This window comes from Trypanosoma brucei, assembly GCF_000002445.2.
Source record: "Trypanosoma brucei brucei TREU927 chromosome 11 chr11_scaffold01 genomic scaffold, whole genome shotgun sequence".
NCBI classification, from domain to species: Eukaryota; Euglenozoa; class Kinetoplastea; order Trypanosomatida; family Trypanosomatidae; genus Trypanosoma; species Trypanosoma brucei.
In genome coordinates, this window is record NT_165288.1 from 2748968 (window position 1) to 2774349 (window position 25382).

At 48.9% G+C, this 25382-nt stretch overlaps 9 protein-coding genes across 9 annotated transcripts, besides 7 other annotated features; all 9 read left to right on the forward strand.

The window, feature by feature from the left end:
- Positions 1-522: 522 nt before the first annotated feature.
- Positions 523-543: a microsatellite.
- A 570-nt stretch (positions 544-1113) lies between these two features.
- On the forward strand, positions 1114-1749 carry Tb11.01.2300 (hypothetical protein, conserved; the record flags this gene model as incomplete). Its single annotated transcript, XM_824024.1, has 1 exon — positions 1114-1749. The coding sequence occupies one exon, from the start codon at positions 1114-1116 to the stop codon at positions 1747-1749; it is 636 nt and encodes a 211-aa protein (XP_829117.1).
- A 589-nt stretch (positions 1750-2338) lies between these two features.
- Tb11.01.2310 (hypothetical protein, conserved) lies at positions 2339-4906 on the forward strand (the record flags this gene model as incomplete). Its single annotated transcript, XM_824025.1, has 1 exon — positions 2339-4906. The coding sequence occupies one exon, from the start codon at positions 2339-2341 to the stop codon at positions 4904-4906; it is 2568 nt and encodes an 855-aa protein (XP_829118.1).
- A 1054-nt stretch (positions 4907-5960) lies between these two features.
- On the forward strand, positions 5961-8441 carry Tb11.01.2320 (hypothetical protein, conserved; the record flags this gene model as incomplete). The annotated part of the gene is made up of 1 exon (XM_824026.1): positions 5961-8441. One exon carries the CDS (start codon positions 5961-5963, stop codon positions 8439-8441), a length of 2481 nt encoding a protein of 826 aa, XP_829119.1.
- Positions 8442-9240: 799 nt separating this feature from the next.
- Positions 9241-9280: a microsatellite.
- An 89-nt stretch (positions 9281-9369) lies between these two features.
- Positions 9370-11463, forward strand: Tb11.01.2330 (hypothetical protein, conserved; the record flags this gene model as incomplete). Its single annotated transcript, XM_824027.1, has 1 exon — positions 9370-11463. One exon carries the CDS (start codon positions 9370-9372, stop codon positions 11461-11463), a length of 2094 nt encoding a protein of 697 aa, XP_829120.1.
- Positions 10345-10410: a microsatellite.
- Positions 11464-11909: 446 nt separating the features above from the next.
- Positions 11910-12081: a sequence feature (A-rich).
- Positions 12082-13595: 1514 nt separating this feature from the next.
- Positions 13596-14597, forward strand: Tb11.01.2340 (hypothetical protein, conserved; the record flags this gene model as incomplete). Its single annotated transcript, XM_824028.1, has 1 exon — positions 13596-14597. One exon carries the CDS (start codon positions 13596-13598, stop codon positions 14595-14597), a length of 1002 nt encoding a protein of 333 aa, XP_829121.1.
- Positions 14598-14997: 400 nt separating this feature from the next.
- Tb11.01.2350 (hypothetical protein, conserved) lies at positions 14998-17643 on the forward strand (the record flags this gene model as incomplete). Its single annotated transcript, XM_824029.1, has 1 exon — positions 14998-17643. One exon carries the CDS (start codon positions 14998-15000, stop codon positions 17641-17643), a length of 2646 nt encoding a protein of 881 aa, XP_829122.1.
- A 433-nt stretch (positions 17644-18076) lies between these two features.
- Positions 18077-19798, forward strand: Tb11.01.2360 (hypothetical protein, conserved; the record flags this gene model as incomplete). The annotated part of the gene is made up of 1 exon (XM_824030.1): positions 18077-19798. One exon carries the CDS (start codon positions 18077-18079, stop codon positions 19796-19798), a length of 1722 nt encoding a protein of 573 aa, XP_829123.1.
- Positions 19274-19293: a microsatellite.
- Positions 19799-20267: 469 nt separating the features above from the next.
- On the forward strand, positions 20268-21356 carry Tb11.01.2370 (hypothetical protein, conserved; the record flags this gene model as incomplete). The annotated part of the gene is made up of 1 exon (XM_824031.1): positions 20268-21356. One exon carries the CDS (start codon positions 20268-20270, stop codon positions 21354-21356), a length of 1089 nt encoding a protein of 362 aa, XP_829124.1.
- Positions 21357-21767: 411 nt separating this feature from the next.
- Tb11.01.2380 (hypothetical protein, conserved) lies at positions 21768-24590 on the forward strand (the record flags this gene model as incomplete). Its single annotated transcript, XM_824032.1, has 1 exon — positions 21768-24590. The coding sequence occupies one exon, from the start codon at positions 21768-21770 to the stop codon at positions 24588-24590; it is 2823 nt and encodes a 940-aa protein (XP_829125.1).
- A 526-nt stretch (positions 24591-25116) lies between these two features.
- Positions 25117-25169: a sequence feature (T-rich).
- Positions 25170-25250: 81 nt separating this feature from the next.
- Positions 25251-25280: a sequence feature (AT_rich).
- Positions 25281-25382: the final 102 nt, after the last annotated feature.

Below are 25382 nucleotides of genomic sequence, written 5' to 3' on the forward strand. Positions count from 1 at the left end.
GTACTTTGGTGTGTCTGCACGGCTCCGTATGCATATGTGGTTGCTTCAGTGCGATATCCAGTGTCCGACCACCTCGTTGGGGAAGTAAAAAGATTTGCGTGATGAGAAAACCACCTGTGGGACACCGCGGTGAAATCCGCAGACGCGATACTGGAGTCCACAGTTTGAGACGCTTACTGTGTAGCTTTCATTTACGTTCACTTAAGATTTTGTTTTCCTTTCTATAACTTTTATCTACAATTTTTTGTTTTTACCCCGCAACTTTGTGTTTATTCACATATCTACAAATAGATTTAGAGGCCATCTGAGGATGGGGGTCGAAAATGTGGGAAACTTGTTTTGCGTGTTCATTGTGTGGGAAGGAAGTGGGGAAAGGGAAATAGACATAGAATGGTGTCTGGTCGTCTTTAATGTGCGTGCGAATTAAAACTGTTGCGACGACGTGCATTTGAACGGACACTCCCTTTTTAGCCTAGAGGCCCGCTTGTGAGGGGCCAGTGGGCCACGTTTATTACTATTATGATATATATATATATATATATAACTTTGTTTGGCTCGTCGTTACGCGAGGTATGCAACCCTGTGAACAGGAACAGGGGGAATACGTTGATTTCTGCTTTTCGGCTTGTCGTTTCAGTTTCAATCATTAACTTTCTCATTGGTTGGGTGACGTATTTGATCCTCCCTCGCTCTCGCTCAGCACCCCATTCTCAATATAATCTGGGCCGCAGTAAAACTTGTTTCTTCGGTTACTTTCATCCACCTTTCCCCAGCGCCTTCTACGTTTGTTTTCCAGGCACGGAGGCGTTTTGAGTGCTTCGCCACCCATTGTGTCCTATTCGTTTATTCCGGCAGTGCTCACCACCTTGTGCACGATTTCATGCTTAGACGAGTCAACTAGACGGAGGAGCTAGTTCCTGCAGGAAAGGGGTGTAAGTGGGTGATCTGAAGCATTGGCACATCAGTTTTGCTAGGTACAAAGTGCTTCCACCTGTTTTGCATTCAGTTTTTTACTGCCTACTGCCTCGCGCACCTTCCTTTCCCCTTAATAGTCTTGTGCTGTTTTTTAAAAAAATTCGATAGCGCTTGGCATCGCCCGTAGAGGTAGAAAAGATGCCACGCCACCACACGTTGCCTGTGGGCTTTCGCGGGTCACGGCACTCCGACAGTTGGACGGTGGGATTCTGCAGCAACGAGCGCGACCGCTTACACCACGACGTTGGTGCCACAGAGGAAGTTGGCACTGTGTGTCAGAGGCCTGAGCAACCGCCCAATCGAAAGCCGTTGTGGCGCAACCAAGCAGGACACCGTCGGTGCCGCTCGAGTAACAGCTACAGCCCCGGTTGTCATCCCGTTTCCTCCACTGGTGTCCAACTGTTTTCAACTTTCTTCACAACACCACGGGAGGCGTTAAGGGTTCTGGAGCAATACGTTCCCTCACAACAGCCACAACAGCGCCGCAAGCGCACAATCAGGGGGCAGCGCCCGGTTTTTGCAGGGACCACCAAGCAGTTGAAATGTGACGATCCCCGCGTTTGGAGAACTAGCGAGGATACAGAAGCGCAGCGATTGGAGGGGGAGTTGGTACAATTACTGAACACGGCGCGCTTACTCTGCTCCTCACTGCGACAAACCACTGCTGCGGTCACTAGTGTCCGAGCGGGTGTACATGTTCTTGTGAGGCAGAGTCGGAGTCTTACCCTTTGGATTTCGCCACTATCATTCCTCGCAGCTACTCGCGAATTTTAGGTGTGGTTTTTCATCTAAACAAGTAAGTTCACTACTCAACTGAAGACAACGGTCTGTAAATATGTGGTGTGCCCACCGCAGACCTTGTATAGGTACGGTACATCAAATACAACGAACTCAAGTTTACTTTTTGGTTTCTTTCTTTACAGGATTGTTCACATACACGTTGAGGAAAAGGCCCTCTGGTTATTCCTCTAACTTTTTTTTTCAATTCAACCCATAGTATGTTGATTCCACAATCATTGTCTATCCCTTTTGTATGTTTGTATATTTTTAAGTGTTTGCGTGTGGCTTTTTCCTTACCGCGGTTTGTAGACTTGTTGCAGTGGTTATGGACCTGTGCTGTTGACGAGCCTGACGCTTTTAACTTTCTCATTCTCTGAAACTGTGTAACTATTTTACTGTTTCCACAATTCTAACCTGTGTAAGCTCATCCTATAGGGACTTTTTCCTTAAATACCACTCACTGGAAGGTATCTAAAGGCGTAGGGACACAGGTGCGTCTTTTCAGTCATTTCGTGCACCAACGTAGAAGAGGGGGGAGGCACCTGAGGAGTGCATTTGCAACTGTTGCAAACCGCGACCAACGATGCGAGTTAAGCGGAAGAACGCAGCAGCCGAAGGTGAAAAGGCCGAAGCAGCGCGACAGGCGGAGTTGCGCAGGTATGAAGAAGAGCAGGAGCGCCTCTACAAACTGGAGCTTGCCGCCCGTGAGGCACTCGAAGAAGAATGGACCCGTGCAATGGAGGCGCATCGGCAGCGGGAGATGGAGCTGCAGCGCGCCATAACAGAGAGGGAACTGCGGCGTGGCTTTGAAGAACGCGAAAAGAAACTAACTGACGAACTGCACGGCAAGGAGGTAGAGGTGCTGGAACTGCGGGCGAAACTCTGCGGACTACAGCAGGGCCTTACGACCATCCAGCAGGAGCGCGAATCGGTGATGCGTCGCCTGTCTATGGTTAGCAATGAGCTCGAACTGGCGCAGATCAAGTACGTGGAATGTGACTCACTTGTAGAGAAGACTACTAATGAGTACAGCGAAAAGCTGCGGGAGGTGGAGCGGGCACGCGACTCTCTCATGGAGGACCACCAACAACTCCGTGCAGAAAACGAACGACAAAAGCGAGCGTATGAAGATCTGGAAAATCAGTTCAACGAAGCCAAATCAACGTACTTAGCGAAGGTTGATGAGCGGCTCGAAACCGTTGAGCCCCAAAGTGCCGATGCAGAGACTGCTCTGCTTCTGAAGGTGCTCAATGAAGAGGTAGAAAAACACCGCGAAACCGCGCGGCTCCTGCAGGCAGAGCTCGAGCGTAAGGGCCGCGATGAGGAGAAGAGCAGTGTGCTCGTCACCTTGCTCAACTCGCAGCTGGAAAACACCCGCGACGAGGTGAAAAGGCTGCATGAGGTGTCAAAGGGAAGACTTCATCAGTTGGAAAGCGTTCAGAGCCTTCTAGATTCAGAGAGAGAGAAGGCGAAGACTCTCTATCGTGACCTTGACGTCGCTCACGCTGAGGCAACGGTGGAGCGACGGCAATTCAATCTTGAGATTGGTGTACATAAGGCGCAGGTGGAGGAACTCACAAAAGCACTTCAGCGAGCACAAGGTGAACTTGCAGATACCAAGAACGAATTCGAGGTTTATAAGAACAAGTCAATGGAACGTGAACAGGGTGACCTTCAGGTGAACATCGCACTGAAAGCGGAGGTGGAGCAGGCTAAGAAGGATTTCACGAAGGTAAATGAGGACCTACGGACCGTAACCGAAGAGGCCTACACAACAAAAGCTGTCTTACGCGCTGAAGTCGATAGTCTTAAGGTTCGCCTTCAGAGACTACAGGAGAATGCTGAGAGGAGCGAGCGTGAGTCCTTTGAAACAATAGCAGTACTTCGAGCGAGTGAGGAAAGACTTCTGGAAGAAAAGAACTTTTCTGCGAAGAACCACGAGGAAATGACACGCTCCTTACGTGATGAGATTCGCTCTGTCTGCAATGAGCGTGATGTATTTAGGGCTGAGGTGGAGAAAATAACTGCGGAGAAAGTGGAGGTTGAAAGGGACCTTTATCAGCGGCTACTTCGCATGACGGCAAACCATGATCGGCTTCACGAAGAGGTGGAGAGGCTTACGGGAACGTACTCTTCTCGTGAGAAGGAATTCATCGAGAATGCCATATTCACCAATGCTGAGAAGGAAACATTGAGAGCGAAGGTTGAGGAACTGACCGCGACTCTCGAAAAGCGGAAGGAAGAGCATGCGAACCATGTACAGCAGATAACTACAGACCTGATGGACCTCCGTGATAGACTTGAAAGGGAAATATCTAAGCAGCAGCTTCTACTCAAGGCAGAAAAAGAGCGTGCAGAAGGTGCGGAAGAGGAGGTGTCGTCGCTGAAGCGTCAGGTTTCGGGTTATGTGGCAGAGGTAGGGCTGTTGAACCGCAAACGGGAAGAAATTGAGGGAACAATGAAGGCTGAGATACGTGACCTTCGTATGGAATTGGGTGCGGCGAAACGGACCATCGAACGGTTTGAATGTACACTCGGTGATTTCACATACAAGTCAATTCGAGAGGCAAACGATCGTCTGCTTCGCGAGGTGGAACATCAACGAGAAAAGATAGCCACACTTAACGACACTATATCTTCCATGAAGGTTGAATCGACCATTATGGAGACTTACAAGGAGAAGATGCTCTCCGAGCAGAATGAGAAATATTCTATTCATATTCAACACTTGGAGCGGTTGCGGCAGATGATAAACCCTCTTTTCTTCGAGTTGCGCTCAATTGTCGAGAAGCACGGGCTCGTTGGCCCCCTTCGGCGCGACCTAGACGCGTATGATGAGCACGTCCGCCGCTCCCGCATTGTTTTTTCCCAGCCAACGGCGAGCTCTCTGCATGTACAGGAGGAGAAAAACGCTACCAAGTCATCTCCTGCTGTTGCTAATTCTGTTGCAGCGGGGGCGGCATGTAAAGAGCCGATAGGTACGGATATGTTAGTCGGTCGGGGGTGCGATACGCTGCCAGCCGTAGCCCATCAGACAGCAGTCGAATATGAGAAACCCGAACGCATTGCTTTGGTTCCTCACAAACCTGCGACTACGCAGCAGGCAGTAGCGGAGCACGGCTATCACTATGTGTTGCCTCGTATCAGTTAATTGACTCCTCCTTTTAGTTCTCGTAGACTGCAGGTGACGGAGTAGACTTCTATGGGTACTTGATTCTTTCACACACCGAAGTGTGTGAAAGACAGAGAGTGAAGGGACTACACAAGAATGAAAATATTGGCACCAGAAAGTTCTTTACCCTCATGCTACTGCTCCTGTGTGTGCTTGCACGTCTTTCCTAGAAGAGAAGCAGCAAAAAGAAGAAAAGAGCAAATAAATCAGAAAGAGCATCTGGAGAAAAAGAGGTAAAAGATTTTTTAAAAAGAGGGGAGCGGTACCGCATAGTAATTTTAGAGAGAGTAATACTGAGTTACATGTATTTGTTTTCTTTTTTTTTTTTGCCGATTTTGTGCATACCACTTTTCCCTTTGTTTTGGTGTACTTGTAGAAAGGGACAATAAAGACGATGTCCCGCACGCGCCCTTACGCATTTTCCCAACCCCCAAGATGTCTTTTCCCCCCTGCTCACCCTCCCTTCTGTGTATGTATGTATGGAAAAAAGCTGCTTGGGGAGACTTTGAGATGCGCATGTACATGACTTTGTCTTTTTTAATCAGTCTAATTATGTACCCCCACTGTTAACTCATTACTACTACTTTCTGATGCAAAGCCAGTAGAGAATGGAGCGGAGATTTCAACGCAATGGGGGGTTCCTTGTTTTTTTTTCTTTTGTTGGAGGGGGAAGTAGGAGAAGAGACTCTGCGCCTCATTTTCAGTACTTGTTAGTCTCTCATAAATTTTGCGAGAGACAAAACAATCCCTTCGTCAATCTAACGGCTTCCAAACATCACAGAGAGTTGTGAACGTGGCTTCTGTGTTCGTACTGCACTTCATCTATTTCTGCTCCACCTTCCTTGCTCCCGATTCACATCTTTGCATGGTTGCCCACCGTTTGTGCATTGCCCCATGAACAACATTTAATCGGGTGGGAAGCCGGGCTCACTTTCAAATAAGGGGTCGGTGCGGGCGTCGCTACGAGTCCATTTGCAGCAGCACTGTAGAGTACACTAATATTAGTAAGACATTACCCTCACTGAATGTTGTGATGATGGATGCGCAAACGAGTAGTCTTAGAATTGACGTGAGTGACTGTGTTCCAGTGAGCGAATACAGCACAGGAAGCCCTGACTCCGTTGGGTGGAGTCCGCACAATATTCTGCACGTGGCCACTCAGTTTGCTGTTTTCCTTCACGCGAATGAACTCACAGCCGCTGATGCTATCATTCGTCCAGTCTACTTGCCCAGGGCTGATGATGCCAGTCCCATGTGCATTAGTGGCGCCAAGTGGGCGCTGGGTCTGACGTCCGACAATATGTATCCCTCAACATGTCGGTTATGTGTGCTGACAACACGTGACCTGTTTATTTACCGTGTTGTTCGCTATGGTAATGGTCGTGTGCGAACCAGCGCTGCTCTCTGTATAATTCCTTCTCAGCGCCCGGCGCAAACTCAAATAGGTGAAACCTCTCCAGATTTTAAGAAATCTGTGAAGAGAAGGGGACGTGACGGCTTAGAGTTGTTGCTGCGTGGTGACATCGATGAGGACTGTGGCAGTGACGATGGCGGTGGTGAGCCAGTGCGTAGGTGGGGGAACAAAACTTTCGATGTTATCGGGGAATGCATAATAGGTTACGAATGGTTTCCACGGGATCTGCTCGTTGTTGTTACCTTTAGAAGTATTTACATCGTTGATGAACCGAACAAGGCAAATAGTGTGGACGAAGGTAAAGAGAGCCAGCAACAGACAGAGTATTTACCACCACCCTCTTACCGTTTCACTGGAAACCCCGAAGCCAGCCTACGACCGTCATGTGCTGCGCGAGTGGTGGGCGCCAACGCCGAGAGCATGCGACTTGTTGTTGCAAGTCCTCTTTTCTTGAGGGTGTTTTCCATCTCAGTTGAAGGAGGTGTAAATCTTCTGTGCTGCGTGCAGATACCCCTGCTTGGTGGTGTCCCGGCGTCCCTATGTTGCGTTCAAGCCAGTGAGGAGAGGCCAGATATCCGTGTCCTTGTCTCCGTCCCGTTGCGTGTTATCCACGGAAATATAATTATGTCTGGGGCAGTGGGAGAACCTCACAACCGTGGGGAGGGGTTCCGTGGCGGCAGCTGTGTTGCAGCGACAGCAGAGCAAACCGCAGAATGGCAGTTGGTGAATGTGTGGGGTTGCGAAAGTGGCTTCGGCGATGACATCACGGTTTCTCGCTTCGTCACTATCTCACTGGGTTCCTTTGCACTTCGTGGGTCGGACTTCACTACCCCCAGCAGCGTAGCCGGTGGGGGGCCCTTTGTGGTGCTGGGTGTTTGTAGGCGAAGACTCGTGGGTTTCTTTGGAAAAAGTTGTATAAATCTCATTCAGTGCTCGCGCATGGATTGCTTTGTACCGCCGGATGAGGAAGGTACAGAATTGACGGGACTAGCGTTTCATCCGTCTTGCACTTTAGCCGTCGTTGCTTTACAGACTGCTTCGCGAAGGCATCCCCCTTTTCAGCTGTTTCCCTGTCCGGTAGAGAGAAGTGGGGGATTCTTAGAACGGCTGCTTTACTTTCAGGAGGGGTTTGCGTCTGTTTTTGACGTTGAGCAAAGTCAAGCACGAGGGGTGCATGGGCCGGCGCTTGCCGGGAGGGTAAGTGCCCTCAATAATCTGCAGTGTAGACAAACATCCACTTCATACTTCATGTGGGAGAAACTTCTCCCTAGGAGTGCGCTGTCCGGCAACTTTCTGCAAGGTGATGGGCTTCGACAGTACGGCTCATGTAGGTTGCCACTAATTTCGTGTCCAGCATTACTAGATAGTTCTGACACGTCCCCTGGTCTTCTCGCGGCCTTGAGGATGACTTACCTAAACCTGCGATGCGAGTACGGCATAGAGCTATTTTTGCGGTTTCCTGAAACTAATGCGCTGTGGAGGCAAACTCTCATTCGTCTACAGAGACTTTCAGTTGACAGTTATGTCATTACGGAACTTATTCTTGCAAACGCCATTCAGCTTCTTGCAGATAAGGTTTCGTACTCGGGTTTTCGAAGGGATGGCTTTCAAAAGTACGCACTACCCAATGACGAGTATTCGCTATCCCTCGCGTATGCAGCCGCCTTACAGTTTATAAGGTTGTATCATCAAATGTGTGAAGAGAAGGAGGCTGACGAGATGTGGAGCCACTCCGGTGAGTTCAAGAAGCAGTTAAATAAGTTTATGGCTTGTCTCGAGAGGGAGGGAGGGGGTAATGGAATCAGCAACAAGGGACAACCTGAGCCGGATCCGCGCTTCCCGTGCTCTGTATGTGGAGAGGTGGAGAAAAACAGGCTGAGTTTATCCTTGTTCTCGAGAAACCAAAACGTACCGAAGGAAGGGGAGCAAACCACCTCCGACTGCTCTGAGGGTCATCACATAACTGCTTTCTCGGGAAGAAACTTTGCGACACTTTGCTTTCTCTCTCAAGATGAAGTATTGAGCCAGTGCCACGCATGTTCCGTGTTTGACTACGCGGTGGGACCTTATTGTGGTGTTTGCGAAGGGCTCATGGCGTGATCTTCACTTTTTGGCGTTTGTTTTTTCCTCCCTTTTGGTGGCGTCTCTTTCCCCCGACACGCTTTGCTTGAAGTATGTCAAACACCAAAAGCGCCCTGGCATGGCGGAAGTGGAATGAACAAAGATTGGGCGTGAGGGTTGTGTGGACTGATCTTCATAACGAACCGTTGAATTACCACTGTGGTCAAGGGATAAAGGCTAGAAGGGTTTTGTTTTGGTGTACTTGGGTACCACTGAGAAACGCGTGCATTACATGGAGTTTTGTAACTATTTTTTTTTTGCCATATTACATTATATACATATGTATGTGTTATCGCATATTGGTTGTGAAAGCTAGGTGACCACAAACACAAGGGATTGTTTTCCCAACATTTTTTGCGGCATCACCGTTACCGCAGCTGTGTTGCTGCCATTTATTTTTCGTGGTTACCCTCACTTGACCACCACAGTCAACAGTCTCCTTGGCTCACCCTCCTTTGACTTGTCGTGTCGAATGTGTTCAAGCTCCAAGTATGTGTTAGTTGCCTTTCGTTTTACCATATACACACGTGCGCATATTTTGTTGTGTATACATCCCTTCATTACCCTTCTCTCTTTTCCTATCCTGTAGTTGGTAACGGGCAGCGGACGGTTGCCTTCTTTCCCTTCCCGCCGTTTGGTGAAACACAAAGTTGGTTGCCTCAAAGACTGGTACGTTCACGCAGTTTTACAGTCAGAACGACACAAACCTGATTACACAATTCAAGCAAGCAGGTCAGAGGGCGGTCACATCATCGTTATTGTCACCAATAACCATAACATATACACCTATCTACATATATATATATATATATATATATTGCATTTCACTCATAGGGATAAGAAGGGAGGAAGCAACAGAGCAAGGTGATAGGATTTTTTTTTTTGAAACGGGGAGACGTGTGTAATAATGCTGTTCAAACCTCGTGGTGTCACCAGCAACGATCCAAGATATGCTGGCGGGTCGCGGCTAATGTCTGTGTCGGATCTTCTTGCGTACCGTGACACGTGGCGCGGGCGACCACCTACTGAGAGTTTTTCACTAGCCCAAATTCTACGAGATGCACGCGCAGCGGATTGTAAGCCCGTTGTGACAGAAAAACTTGTCATGTCGGAGAACGGCTTCAAGGTTAAGTCCCGTGACTCAATTGATTCGTTAGAGCGTGGCGTAAGAGCAGTGCAATCTGCCCTCAACAAACTCACTGAATGGAATTTTGACGTGGTAGTGCAGACGGTTCTCACGCCAGATATTATTATAAACAACGAAGTAGTGAAGGATGTTGTTCGCCTTATTTACGAAAAAGCCCTTATGGAGCCGGTGTTCGCTGGGCTCTACGCGCGGATGTGCTTTTCAATTGTTCGTTTTGAATATGAGTACCGTACTAAGTTTCTTCCGGGAACGTGTCAGGTTCCCAGTGCCGTGCGTGTGGCAATCGTAGAGAAATGCCAACAAATGTTTACTAACGCGGTAGAGGAATCCAAGCAAACCATGTCGGAAGAGCAGGCCGAGAGGCTGCGAAAAAGGAATGTGAACAATATCAAATTTGCTGGTGAGCTCTTTCTTAAAACACTCATCACGCAGAAGATCATTGATCGTATTCTGAACGAAAGAATATATGAAATGGTTCCCAACGATATGGAGCTGGAGGTGATAATTAACCTCTTGGAGGTTGTTGGTAAATTATACGAAGAAAAGAATCCGGACGCACAAGAACAGCTGTGGAAAATGCTCTCTAGCATGCAGGAGAATCGGCGCTACTCCATGCGCATACGTTTTCTCCTCCAGAACCTCATTGATCGACGTAACGGTGGATGGAAACCGCGAGAACCAGAACAAGTCGTTATCGAGGATATTCAATCTCAGCAGCAACCTCAACAGCAGTCTCAACAGCAACAGCAACAACAACAACAGCAGCAATCTCAACAGCAGCCTCAACAGCAACAGCAACAAGGTCAGAAGCACTATTCCCAACAACAACGACACCAGCAAAGTTTCCCACACCACAACCAACCTCAGTCACATGGAGGATATCACCAGCATCCGCCACCGCCGCCACCACCGCCACGTAACTCCGAATACCAACACACGCCGGGGATGAAGCGAGGTGGCAGCTATCATGAAGTTTCGAGCTCACTTGGAATGGGTGGGCGGTGTTCCCAGAGTACCAATGATCTTACACGTGGTGGATCATATAACAATATGCCACCACCGGCCCATGGTTTCTCCGACTCTCGACTCGCACCGGAGGAAAGAAAGCGGTTAAACTTTGCTCGCCCCCCTGCGCAACTGCTTGAAGAGTTTAAGAAAAATATTTTGTTTATTGTTCGCGACGCCGCCGAAGAGGGAATGGCGGATCCTGAGGGGATGAAGGTGCAGTTGAATGCCCTAGTACCGCAGGATAGTAACGCTCCGATCAGTGAAGTCAGCGTTTACGTTACTCTCATCCGTGCGCTCATGGACGCAAACGAGAGCGAACGGAAGCTGTTGCTGAGCGTTCTCCAGAAGGGTTCGTTTGAAAACCACATTCTCACCCGTGGCTTTTCGTGGGCCCTCGCCAAAATCATCTCAGACCGAGATTGCGATGACTGCCCCCGAATCTATGCTCGCTTCGCCGAGGCAGTCTGGAGCATTCCTTCATTTAACTTTCGCTGCGTTACGAAGGACATTGTGTCACGCACTGCCATCCATTTGGGTGCACTTTCTGTAGAATACGAGAGCGAGGGCGAGTGGGAGGAGGATTTTATTGCCGTGTGGGAGAACATTGTCACAGCCAGCGAAACCGGGCGACAAGGGGAGAGTAAGCCATCTGTGGCTGACATGATGGAAAGTATAGCGCCCTCGTGTACGGTGCCATTCATGTGCAACGTCCTTCCTGACTTTGTTGCCGTGATGGTCCAGGCTCGCTTTTTCACAGAAGAAGAGCTGGGTGCGTGGCGTAATAAGAACAAGGACAACTCAAAGGTGTTCTCGTTGTTGGAAGAACTCTCAGTTATATATGCGTGAAGACGGTGCTGTGGAGGGTTGTTACCACCAACTGTACCCGCCTCAACTCTTCTTTTTATTCCCCCTCCTCTCCCTTCCCCCGCTCCCGCCTTCATGCAGTGAAAATGGTCAACTTCGCGTATGTTTTCGTGGGGCTATGGTTAGAGTTAGGGTTAGTGGAAAGAAAAAGATGCGGGGGTTGGGGTGTTTTGTTGTTTCTACTCCCCCCCCCCTGCTACATATACGTATTTATACGTGTATGTATGTGAATATACGTAGCACTATGGTATCATCTGTGCCACGGTGGTGAAAAGACGGAGGAGATTTCGATGACTTGGCTTTCCGCTATACACGTGCCTTACGGCATCTATCCTCTTTTTTTTTCTTGAGAGATTGTTTTCTGCCGCTCCAACTCACCGCGGCTGTGGCTGCCGATGTGAAACGGGAGGGTTAAATACGACTCGGAGAAAAATGAGAGGGAAAATGAATTGAAAAAGTAAAAAGTGGTAGGAGAAAAAACAGATGACGAAAAACAAAAGAAAGAGAGATGAAAAGAAAGCGAAACGAAAATAGCATAAAATTGTAAATGAAGCATAATTAACGAAAAGAGATGGAGAAAAGTAAAAGAGAAAGAAAAGAGGTTGTTGAGAAGGGTCGGAGCATATTCCCGAATTAATACACGTTTCTTTACTCCTGGGGCGCGGCAAGGAAGGAGTGTGGACGAAAGGAAAAGGAAGAGGAGTAGGATGAAAAAGGAAGCTCTGAAGAAGGAAGAGAGTAGAAAGAATCAGGCCAAAGGCAAGAGTTAATCATGGCATTGTGTGCATGTTGTTCATGCAGTAAAACGCATTGTTCGCTCTGTTTTGTTAGTTCGTAGCTGAGTTAAGACGGAAAGCTATGGGTCGAAGGTGGTGAGATTTTTGGGGTGCGGCGTCTGGGTACACACATGTAAAACGGTGGTCTATTGTTGGATCCCCCTCCTTCCCACTTCTCTCCAAAAGCTGTTGGAAATGAGAGTTACCGGTGGCATGTCGGTGTAACGAAAAAATGAAAGAAAAGGAGAGGAGGGGGAGGGGAGGATTAGGAGGTTCAGTTGGCTTGGGAGAAGTGATGGCGGGGAACATGTAGGGTTAATCTGTAACATCTTTTTTGATTTTCTTCTCCCTTTTCTCAGCGATTTTGTCATGCCGCTCTCGGTAGTGGCGGTGGTGACAGCGACGTTCGACTGTCACCATATTTTCCGCTCACTCCCGTTGTGAAAAATTAAAGGGATTGTCCACCGCTGGTGAGACTGTTCTTTGCACGGGGCACATTCATATCAAAATAGCGATGGCGGCACACACTTGGGTACGCAAGGCGTTCTTTGCTGTTTATGTGTGTGAACCAGGGAGGGCTTCAAGCACGTATACATATTTCTTTTCTGTAGCGTGAAGGAAACAACTCAAATTGGTGATCATTTCATGCACATTGCCGTCCTCAAAACCTTGCACTTACTCTCTCATCGCTTCGGTTTCCCTCGCGACAGTGCACTCACCCTGACACAGTGATTATTTGGATCACGTTGTGTCCTCCGTACAATGTTGTATCGTTACCACAATGATGGTTACCGCCACTTTCTGCTTCCTTTTTCTTCCTTTTTTTTGCGGTTTTGATGATACCTGAAGTGTGTGTTTCCGTTCGCTCGGGAGTTTTTTTTTAAATTGTTGTACTTTAGGGCACAAGTGTCACACTCGTTTCTAACTTCTTTCATGTTCCCTTCTCGTACCCTCTTCCTCCTCTACGTCACCTCTTTTGTTGTTGTTGTTTTTTTTGAATGTCAGTGCTTTGGTGAAGGAATTTTGAAGGGAGTTATTTAAAATAAAGAGAAAATATAATTATTTGTCTTCCTTTTTATAATTACTGGCGTTTTCCTCTATTATACTGTGTTGTATAACATGCTGCCGTACATTTTTCTCCAGGTTTTTTTGTTTTCTTGTAATTTGTGCAGGACGTGGACCTCTAGGAGGGGAGCGGGAACTGTCTGTATTGACACATAGCTTAGGCACACAGCGTTTAAAAAAAAAAACGAATAACCTCGAGCTGTCCTTCCAGTTGACTTATTTTGATAAGTACATACAAATTTGTATTTATATTACTAGTTTGAGCAGGGGGAAATGCTTCGTCTGTCGTCATGGAATCTGAAGTCTCAACATCACAATGTATTGAGGCGCAGTCGCCCTCACATACACAAGTACCGTGAATTGAATCGGTGGCAGAGACAAGCTCAAGGAATCAGCAAGTGGGATCAGTCACATTCCCATCGACCGCTTCCGTACGTTGAGCGCTTCAACCCCGAAAGCGTTGGGTTAACACGCGGAACCTCTGCCTTTGCTTGGAAGTGGTGGCATACACAATACCCGTGGTTACCTAATGTACCACCAGAGGCTGCACAAATAGATGAGGCACAGAAACAGGAAAGGAGGTCCCACCGCCCACCGGCATGGGACGATGAATTTGCAAAAGTTGTATTGAACATGAATGACGCAGAGATCCGGGAGTATCTTATGAGTAAACTAACTGACGTGATCTTTTTGGAGACGCAGCGGGATGGATATGAGCTTCGGCGGCTCGATTTCGAAGGGAAGCCACTCACATCACTTCCGGAGCCAAGGATTATCGAAAATTTTGTACTGGAGGAAGAAACGATTCGGGAGCGTGTCATTTACCAGGTAGTGGAAGGCGTTTTTCGCCTCAGCCCCACTTCGGCCGACAGGCGTGAACTGCGAAGTGTAGCGAACATCATTGATTATGTCCTTACGCATGTGCGGGCCGCGCGCCCAACGGACCGAGAACGAAGACAAGAACGACCCATCACCTCAGCGGCACTGGCGGTCATGCAGAAGTGCCCCATTCAACCACAACTGGGCTTTGTCCATGCATTGCCTCATGACACACGGGACGCGTTGCTTCAAGAGTGGGAGCGTATGCACCATCTTGATTGGCAGTTCGGGAAAGCAGTCTACACGCCGCGAAGCAAGGAAAATGTGCGCGGGAATCTTACATGGCTTCGGGAAGACCGACACTACGACCAGCGGATGAAGTTCATGCAAGAAGTGGAAAGTGGAGAGGCGAGAGCGAAACATATGAAATTGATAGCGGCAGCAGCGGGTAACTAGCGTCTAGCAAGGTTGTGGAGGGCAGCGGTAGTAGGTGAAGGGAGAAACTTTGGTCAGGAACACTGCAGAGCTGAAAGGTTGTGAAGGTGCCTTCTTCCTCTTTGCATATTGCAGGTTAGCGCACGTGTGAAGAGGAAAAGGGGGGAAAGGGTTGCCGTCTGAACTGTCGTTCTATTTTGATGGGTCTAACAAATAAAGCTCTTTGTTTTGTTGTTGTTATTTTCATGTGGTGATGGATAAACAGCCTCTGCTTTACGCTTACACCGAACTACTCTCTCTTCTTGGTCAAACTTCTCCCCCCATCCTTCTTGTTTCGTGGGAGCAGAGGCATCGTGCCGACGCGTGGAGAGAATAGCAAAACGAACATTGGACTGCAAAGAAACGAAGCAATAAGCAAAGAATGTCTCAATTTGCGACCCTGTCTGATCAAGAAGGAACACACACGCATGCAGCACAGGAAGAGCCTGTCGACTCGGACGCGCATGTGGGGAGTGTCATGCCTGCCGTTGATTTGGAGCAGCTTCAACTCATAGAGCTGTGCTTTGGCGAGCATGAGTTTGGTGTGGTCCTTGACAGCGATAATACTACGGAGCATGATACCGAAGGCGAATGTATTAGCGCCGGTGCCAACTATGTCAATGCTTCGGATGACGCGGAGCAGATGGATTTTGAGCATCACAACGAACCCGGTGAAACAATGTTAGCAGCCTTCGAATTTGACCCTGTGCAGTTTGTCCAGAACAAACTAAGTCATGGTGTGCCACTAGACGATTTGTGCCGGGATCTTGAGACGTATATGTCACTGCTGAACAAGATTATTTTGCGCCACGTGAACACGGATGTGCACGACGCTTTTGTAAAGGTGTCTGGACATCTTGTAGGGATGCAAGATGACCTACGCCTTGTGCAGCACCCTGTGGCTGTAGCTGTGAAGAAGGTAGAAGAAAACATAGCGAAACTCAATGAAATGGAGAATACGGTAACTAGTCAGATCGCAGAGGCAACCGAACTGGAGCTGATGCGTATATTCGACGTGAACTTCTTAAAGGTACTGTTGCTGTACGATCACCTCTGTGTGCAGCTGGAGGCGCTCCCTCCTGCATTACTCTCTCCAGATGATGAAAGCTCCCTGCGGCAACGCCACTTTAAGGATAAACCTTCTCGGGCCGTGGCTGTTTCGGCAAGCAGTGAACACCTGCACGAGGCGCTCCAAGACATCTCTGGTTTAGTACGGCAACTGAAGTCTCTCAAACACATGATCCCGCCTCTTCCTCAGCGGGGGCAGGAGTGTGCAGAGCTGGATCAAATTTTGAGCAGTGCTTTGCAGATGGTCCACCGCGTTCTTGCGCGAGCGTACCTTGCGGTGTATGAGGAATGCACTTTACTTCCTAGTGATGAACTAGAAAAATCACTGTTGAATATTATGCTGGTATACAAGGCGATGGATGAGGTTCATGAGTTTTGCCGAATGTACCGTGAGCGAATCCTTCGACCACTTCTCGAGTCGGTACTCTCATGGCGCGCTGCTACGCAGGCACGCCACAGTTTGGTGGAGACAATAAACCTGCTTAGCACACTCCGACATCGGTTGGAAAAAGACGTCCTGCCGTTTGTTTCGCTGTTGCGTGAGGCATTTGGTGCAGAACTTTTACCGATCCCAACGGTTGTCTGCCCTATTGTGTTCGAGTCGCTTCTGAAAAGGATGATATCACTTTACGATTCAGGAGACCCAGATGCCTTTCAACAGCGCTATGTGGCGGCTCATGAGGTGCTCCATCTTATGAAAAAGAATTGTGTTTCGGATGAGGAATTGCGAGCACTGTTGCGATCACCTGATGTGGTGTTGTGGGAGCAGAGGTGGAACACAGATGTCTACAGTGCTATGCGAGTGAATGCTCTGACAAAACGGCTGGACGCAGCAATGTCAGAGTTTATTACACTAACATCAGAGCAGCATGCGGAAACGATAGATGGGTTACAATTGCGAGAGGAGTCGAACACTGAAGGCACGGTGGCGAAAGTTGTATTCCGCATAGGTCTTTTCTCTCGGCTGAGGGAACTCATTGAGTGGCTCTTCTCCCCAGAGGTTTACATCTACGTTGTGACACCTAAGTATCTCCGCGAGGTTGCAAACGCCACTCGCCGTGTCGCAAAGGCCATAATTGAACAGAGCACAGCCACACGCACCGTCAGCTCTTTGCGAGATTGGTTATGCGTCGTGATGACTGCTTGTTCAGACTTCACACAGCTTGCTGAATACCTTGAGGGTCCATTTAGTAGGCACATATGTACTGTCAGTCAAGATACCCTTACGGGGCCGTCGTGCTCGCAGTTTCTGCAGTTGCTCGTCCAAGGGACATGTCATGGGACTGTGAAGCAGCTTCATCAACTTGTACAATCACGTGTGGTAGAGACTTGCGCTGTCGGATTGCAAAATATTCGCTCTGTCAAGTCAGCCTACGCGCACACACGCAAGCCACTCCCTACAGCACCATCATGGTACGTAACGAGCATTGTTGAGCCTATACAGCGATTTGCTGAAGAACTTCAACGGGGCCTGTCACCTGAAACATGGCAGGAGGTAATAATTGACGTAGTGACCGATGTGCTGAAGATGTTTCGCAATATCGCAAGGGACACACTAGTAACAGCGAAGAAAACAGAGGAGAGCTGGGGGAAACTGAGACGTCGCAAAGAGCTGACGTCTAGTGGTGGTGACGCCCGTACTGGTGGAATGGAGACAACAACTCAAGAGGGGGCTTCGTTATCTCCATCTTCTCCCGTCACCGGTACCAGTGCGAACACGCGACCAACAGCGGAGACAGCAACAGATCGGGACAAGATGACGTTACAATTGTACCTTGATGCTATAGCACTTATTAATAATATCGAAGGATTGCTGGAATCGCAGTGCGATGGTGAGGAAAGTGTCAAAATTCGGGAGCTTCCGCCCGTTGAGGCGATTCACAAACTTTTGCAGCGGGCTAAGTGGATACTGGGTGACGATGTGCGGGAGCCCCCGGATATTGACGAAACTGACGAGTAGCGCAGCTGGAATTGCAATGCGAGTGAAGAAAGGGGTTGTTTGCTGTAACCGAGCTCCTGTGTGAGCCCAACTGCTTTCGTTGTGTGTCTGGGTGTACCAGTGGGAAAGCTACTTGAGGGACCCAACGGCGCCGTTTGTCTGAGTAGGTACAACCGTGCGTCCCCTCTTCGAATACGTGTTGGTGCGACTGCCCTGAGTTGTTTGGACCTGTATACCCAAATCTGAAGGTTGTCTTCCGAAGAGGAACCATACCTTTTGTTTTTCCCGCTCTCGTTAGCCTTTTTCGATAATCCCTTTAGCTTACTGCCGAGCAGTGGGAACCGGGCGTTTGTGAGAGCAAAGAAGCGCAAGCACTCGGGCAGCCGATCACATTTTTTTGCAGGAAACAAGGACAGTTGAGTGGTTGTGAATACACAGAATATCCCGTCACCCCATGACTTATCGTGTACTGGGCTCACCGTATGCACTGCTATTTCATCAGCACGTAGCGTACCTGCGATTGAAGCGCTTACCCTTCAAGGTGTACTGCCGCACGTTTGCCACAACCTTGTTCTATGCATGGGTGTTCCGAGCCCGTAACTCCTTTTGCACCGTTGCCCCAAACGGTAAGTCGTACCTGCAGTTATGGCAGCTTGTTTCTGCTGTTGAACGAAGTGGCATCCGTCAGTCGAAGAGTTTCCCCTCATGCGGTAAAGCAACCGTGGCCGAAGAAGAAAATGACATCCAGTTCGTAATAGACCGGCACAAACACCCTAACATTCACATGGTTAATTGGGTTATTGTCCTTTACTCTTCCTGGTGGTTGGCCAAGACAGGGGCGATGTACCGCTGGGTTGAAGGTGATGGCATTGACACCATAGAAGGGTACCTTCGGTACTTCTTTCTTGTCCCTGGGGTTGGCGCGGCGCGCGCTATTGCCGGGTCTTTCAAGCAAGCGATACAAAAGGTCACGTCGGTTACGGGGGTCTCCAAAGAGACGGCCCCCTACATGAAGGAGCACTTCTTCCGTTTATGCGATGCTCTTGAGGTCCACTTTCAGGAGCAAACAAAGAGAGGGGATGGTAGCCTGCAAGTCTCCTTTCTTCTGGGAACACCACACCCCACATTGGCGGATGTTGCATTCGGATCGGTGTTTTCCGCCAATTTCCTTATGGATGATCCCCCAGCGTCAGTAATTGCTCAGAAGTATCCGCATCTGAACTGCTATTTGGAGGCAGTGACGGGCTGGAAAGGCGGTGTTTTTGTTGGAGATGACGGTGCTGCAGGGGCAGGGGGTGTCGTGGCGCGTGGCATGAAAGAAGGCGATACTGACGAGTGCTCCACTTACTTGGATGTTGTTCCCGACTCCCTCTTCCCCGTGCTTAAGTTAGTGGAGGAGGTGCTTCCGTTTATGTTATCGCAGTGTGAGGCTTTTCATGCTTACATGGTAGGCGACGGTGTGCGCGGTTTAAAGAAAGAACGCTTGGAAGGGCCTTGGGAAGGTTGTAGTGGATATTTGCTATCGCAGATCACGGGTATCAAGTCCCTTATGATTATCGACAACGGTGTTTACACCGTTGCAGCCAGAGCACAGGACTTGGAAGTGGCGCTGTTGGCTGCACGAGAGGTCGTAGGCAACGACGACGAAGACGGTGGTGGTGGTGGTGGTGGAAACGGTAACGACTCAGTGATTTCGACGAATAGCGAAGAATGTCGTGGTGAAACTGCACATGTGTTCTCGCGGTGCGCTGAAGATGCAGCTAAACAAAGCGGCTGCCCAGGAGGAACTTTCTCGGCTGTTGAGGAAGTTCAACCAAATACAAGGGAAGGCAGTGGTGTTGTACCGAGCATCGCTTCGGTTGTCGATGTTACGCACGAGGGGCACAGCAACGACCACACCGACTCTGACGGTGCCGATTTCCACCGAGTCTTCACTTCTGCAAGTGGGCGCTCCCGTAGTGTATTACTCCACCCTCGTCACTCAGGGCAGGTAGCACAATCTATGATGGATAGTTGCCTCTTTCGGCTGCGTGATATACTAAGGAAGATGCATCACCCACACTACACATTGTCTAGCGTTTTCCACGGACGTAAGATGTTTGTCGCCGTCATTCCCGAGTGTGAAGTAATCGAGTCGCGGAAACGAAAGGGGAACACTTCGACGATTGTTGTCTGAGTCTTGTAAGGCCTCTGACTGTGGACCACAGGGATCTCTATCATCATCACAGATTGACAGTTAAGAGGCTCGGAAGATTTTTTTCTTGTTTTGTGCTGTGCTTAGTATTTCATAAAAACATTGCTCGAAAGAGCAACGGTAAGAGAAACTACAAGTGTTTTATCGACCACGGCTGCCTCGCTGTCTATTCTCGTTTTTTGTCTATCAGCTAGTTGAGTGGGGGTTGACAGCGCGAAAAGCTGTGCCAATCCGGGGGGTGTACCGGGCGTGGTAAAAGTGAATTGTAGCCCCGAAGGTGGTGAGCGCAGTTTCGAGGAGTACTGTTTGCACTGCGCGGTCATAAGAGAAAGCAAGTCGTTCCAAAGAGCGATTGGGACATCTACTCACATTTGTTCACGAAAAGGAGGCGATCACTCCGTTGGGTTGGGGAATTGATAGTATTATCACTGATCAGACGTTGGGATCCTTGATGCTTTGTCACAATCGACTGCTGCTAGTAAACAAGCAAACTCAGAAGTATCGTACGAAGTTACGCTACCGGTTCCGTCAACCGTCTGTTGTGCCGCTACGCCAAACCCTTCAGCAGCGCCACAACACGATCCTGGAAGTTCTGCGAAGACGCAGGATAAACTCCGGCGATCAGTCTCCCTATCGATACGTGGAGGAACGACTATACTCTAAACCATCGCGACTTGATCGTGAAGGTGTAAAGGTTAACAAAACGTACGCACTGCAGGGCTTAGGTGATCTGGAGCCTCTCCGGTATGGTGCGAACTTTGGGATTTCTGAAAAGGATGCGTTAAAGTACGAAACCGTGGCCGAAAAAGCGAAGTACATGGAACCACCTATTCCCTACAGCTCCCTCGCGGCTCGGAAGCTAGCCGCTGGTGCGTTGTGGCCTGCTGCGCCAGACCCAGAAGGGATGATAAGCAAGGAGGTTCGACTACTACGACATGAGTCAAGCATGTCCCCAAGCGCGCGTGCGTTTTCCGAAAGGGTAGCATACCACCTGCGGCGCTCGCTTAAAGCATGTCCAGGCCACATCGCTGAGCACATCGACTTTACGCAGCTTATCATACAGGAGGTGTTGGGGTCCCGTCGCTCTAAAGAAATATATATTGTTTGGTTTACTGTAGATCCCGGGGCACGCTTTGAACTGGAGCCGCGTCTGCATCAGCTCAACCACTGGGTACAACAACTTATTATTAAGAGAGTGAAGCGCCGTCCTCATATCCCACGAGTGACATGGATTTATGATGGCGGAAGGCTTGAGCGTGAGCTACCACGTGATGTTAAGCAGGAATTGCAGAGTTTCGTGGCTGACGCAGCAACAACGCTGGAGAGTCGTGTAAAGTACTTAAAGGAACTTGACACAATGAATCAACGTATGAAGGATATACCGTGGTTTATGCCGTACTTGTGGAGCAAAGAGGAGAAGGCCGCGCGGCAGAAATCCATGCTAGCTGATCTTGAGGAGGTGGAGCGGAGGAAAAATGAACATAGTAGTGGACGAAGTGCACCGCCTCGCATGAGTCCTCCTCCTCAATTCGTTCGCTAAGACACGGACATCTGTGTGATTAACCGGATGGGGGGCTCGTTTAGTTTAGCCGCCTATCTGCGCCCTTGGTACAAGTTATCGTACTTACCGCGTCTGCGTCGCCTCCGACACACGCGCTCGCGGGTAGACGCGCGCATGATCTCACTGTGCGTGCCAACGTTTCTCTCTATTGTCATCTTGCTGCGCACAAGTAACGAATACCGAACGTTACAAGTATTTATGCGGGTATGGGGGTGTGAGTGCGGTCAGTTGTTAAGTGGCAGCGCACAGGGGCTGTTACATATCGTCTCCTATTTTTTCTCCCAACACTTTTTTCCTCTCCCCTCCGTACATTTGAATGAGTAGTACATGAACCTTGCCGCCTGTGCTTGAGCGTCACCAAGCAGCAGATAACAAGTCCATCCCGCACCTATGCAATATATTATTCACGACCCACACAACTGCATTGGACCTCAGTTCCATTACAAATCCATCCTACGACGAAGGGACGGAACTATCCCCACAGACACATTGATCGCTCGAAATATAGCAGCCAATTCTGTGCCATCTGGCATCGATGGCGCCGTTAACTTAGCTCAGCACTCGCAGAGGGACGGTTTACCATTGGTGACTAATGGTCACGGCGGGCCCGCATCAAATCGCTCGGCGTCAGTGAAGGTCAAGCAAAGGGGTGAAGAGGGCTTTCACAAGGTAGAAATGACAAAAGGTAGAAAGTTTCTCACACCAAGACGTGATCCACCGCTTAGTCGCGTCCGTCATGGACTAAAACTGAGGGCGGCCAGTACGGTTTTTTCAAGCCCACTGCGCAAACTGCGAACTGCTACTGCATCTTTGAGCGAAGGAGAGTCGGGCTTCGCAACGGCTCTGGACGAATTAACTGTAAAGCCTATTCACGTGGTCCGATTGCGGGACGTGGATGGACAAGTGCTTGACGTGCAATGTGACTCTGTCGGGGACTCGCCCATAGCGTCACTTATACCTGGAGGTGGCGTAAATGATGGGAGCTGTTTCACTTTACATCTTCTTTACGATGGCGCGCCACCTCTCACAAGTTCAGCTGCCACGACCCCCACAAGACATCTAGCAGGTGCAAGTGCTGCCTTCTCCCGCTGGTATCGGTACTCCACAGCCGCAACTCTGTACCTTGCGTTGGTGGATGCGGGATTTTGTGACAGGTTCGTCCCCCTTCTGTCGGTTCAATGGATTCACTGGAAGGAGCTGCTGCAGCACCAGGTGCACCTTCGGTTGGACCTGATGTCCAATCCACCAACGCGACACATGTGCTTTCCGTGTCTCGGAAACGGTAAGAATGAAAAGGTACCGGTCGCTGTGTCCTTACCGATGACAATGAAGGGTAAGCTGCGGCGTATCTACAACTGCGGAGTCCCACCATCCATTTGCTCTAGCCCATTTACAGACGCTGAGGTATTCCAACTATTTTATATCCAACTTATATTCCGGGCCGCTTATGATGTTGTATTTAGCGACATGATGCTGGGCGACGATGACGACATCCTTCGGACTGATCGTATAGCTGTGCAGACGAGCGGAAGGCAACCGCTGGCGTTTGAACATCCAGTTATGGTAGACAAGTGGCTGATGTTTCCTCCAAGGTCAAAGATATTATACTTCACCTGTTTTGACCATGCCGTCATTCCCCACTTCACCTCCCCTGCTCGTTGGCGCCAAGTAAAGAAGCAGCGTTTGTTTGGTGCGTCACCGCGGCTGCAGTGTCAGGGTACCTTGGGGAAACATGTTGTGACAGAGTGGGCTATGCATCGCAACGTCGACGATCCGAAGGATGCACTCGCTGCACTGGAGGAGCTATTTGGACTTTTTGAACCATCCTTTGGTGTTGGTCGAGCCTCTGTGTGGCAGTCTGCCATCCCCCCACGTATTTACCGTTGCAGCGTAAGTGCTTTCGAACGTCTGCGGGCAAATAATAGTGATTTGGGACCTCTCCTTGTGTGTGCATCTTGTCCCACAGAGTCGGTGTCTCCAAATAAAAGTAAACCCAGAGAGGAGAAGGAACCAGGGGCTGAGCCTCCAGGTGTGCAGGAACCAGGGGAAGAAGAGTCTGTAATACAGCGCTGGAGGCAGTACTTGAAATGCGGCGATGTGACAACATTTGAGGGCCCGGTGGACTCAATTAAAATTGTGCGCTACCTCGGGAGCGGCGGAAGCAGCCTGGTGTATGAAGGCAGGTATGGCCCAAACAGCATTCCTGTGGCAGTTAAATGCTTCATTATCCCATGTGATATGTCCCACGAAGACTACGTTAAGGAATCACTGACGAGCGTAGCGTTTCTTCTCTTTTTCAATCAGATGGAAAAGTACGGTATTGGGAAATATATTCATATGTATGATTTTGTGATTAGCTCCGTGCCTCCCAGCAATATGTCGATAGAGGATCTCAAAACATGTACACGAGTGTCAGATCCCGCCGGTGAGTGGCCGAAACTCTGTTATCTCGCAACCACTCTGATGGATGGCGTTATTGGTAGATTTCTCACAGAGGAGGACGACGACTTCGATCCCTGCTACGACACCCTTGTAAACTCTCCACTGTGTGACGGGGAAATCTTTCAGTTTTTGTATATGCAACTCGTGTTGCGCGCACTGTTCGACTGCACAATACTAGATTTGATGTTAAATGGACAACTTCGTGGGGATAATCTTGGCTTCGCTCACCTTCGTCGTACCGACACCGACGGAACCTTGATGCAATCGTTCAAGGGTTTGTTCGCCATTTTTCAACCGGATAACGATACGAAGCCCCAATATTTGTGTTTCCCGGCGAGCACCAACCCCGCCGCAGGCGCGAAAACTTCCTTACGTCTTATCAACTTCATCGATTTTGGACAAGGGAAGCAGCCAGATCTGCAGGAGCTAACACGACGTGGTCTCATTGGTGAAACCATTGTTGAATCGTGTATTCAAGATGATGGATTTGGCCGTTATTGGCCACTCGACCGCCTTTATTGTCAATATGTCGATACTAGCGGCAGTGTTGCTCGTCAGGCAGTTGATTGGGGAGCTCACGTAAGTGTTGGCACTCCTGAAGCCTCCGAAGCTGCAGTGAAGGCGCTGTTTGACATATTTGTTCCGGCATATGGCGTAGACGCCCCAACGGAGGAGGAGCTTGAAGGACACATCATCTTCCGCTGGACACCCGAAAATGTGGAAAAATTGCGTCGTAGCAGTAGTGAATTGGTCATTCCTCCCATTGAGTAAAGGTACTGCCTGCCTTTTTCTTTTTCTTTTCCCTCCCCTAGTTAAACTAAGGTATCAGTAGACGTATTGTCTTCCTCTTTATTCATCCACAGCGCATTATGCTTGGGTACATATCAGTGGTTAGTAATAACCTCAATAAGTCGGAGATGCATGATGTGGCTTGTAATTGTTTCCCAATGTGATTTTGTTGCCATTTGTACCCTGTTTCTTTTACAACTTTTTTGTTGTTTTCTCTTTCGGTGGGTAGTGTATTTTTATTTCTTTCTTCCCTCAATGTTCCTCCTTTCTGTTCCTCTCATTCATGGTTTTTAATATCCGATTGTTATCGCTTTGTTTCTCACCATTGAAAGAGGAGGGAGGAAGAGGAAAAAAAAAAGCTGTATTATATTCTCCGTTACTGCCATTCATATTACTGATATTTTTGCCAAAACTGCATTCTCCCTGTTTTTTTTCTTATTTTCCCAACCTCATTTTTTTTCTTTTTTGTTCTTCAGTGGCTCTGTTCGTCTGTTTCTGGAGCTGTGTGTTTGTTTTGTTTTGTTTTTTGGTATTGCTGTTGTTTTAATTGTTTCGTTCCGTACAGATATGTTCTGAATTCTCAGACGTTATTTCCCCCCTCCGCCTCGCCGCTACAGTTTATGAGGGGGCGAAACGCGAATGAATTTAATAATATATAAGTAAAAAAAAAATGCAAACGAATGAGCTACACTAACCGACACTAGTTTAGTTTCGGAAAGGACCAGATGGCATCAGTAATATTTTTGTTTTTTTTTTTTACTTTGTGTATTATAC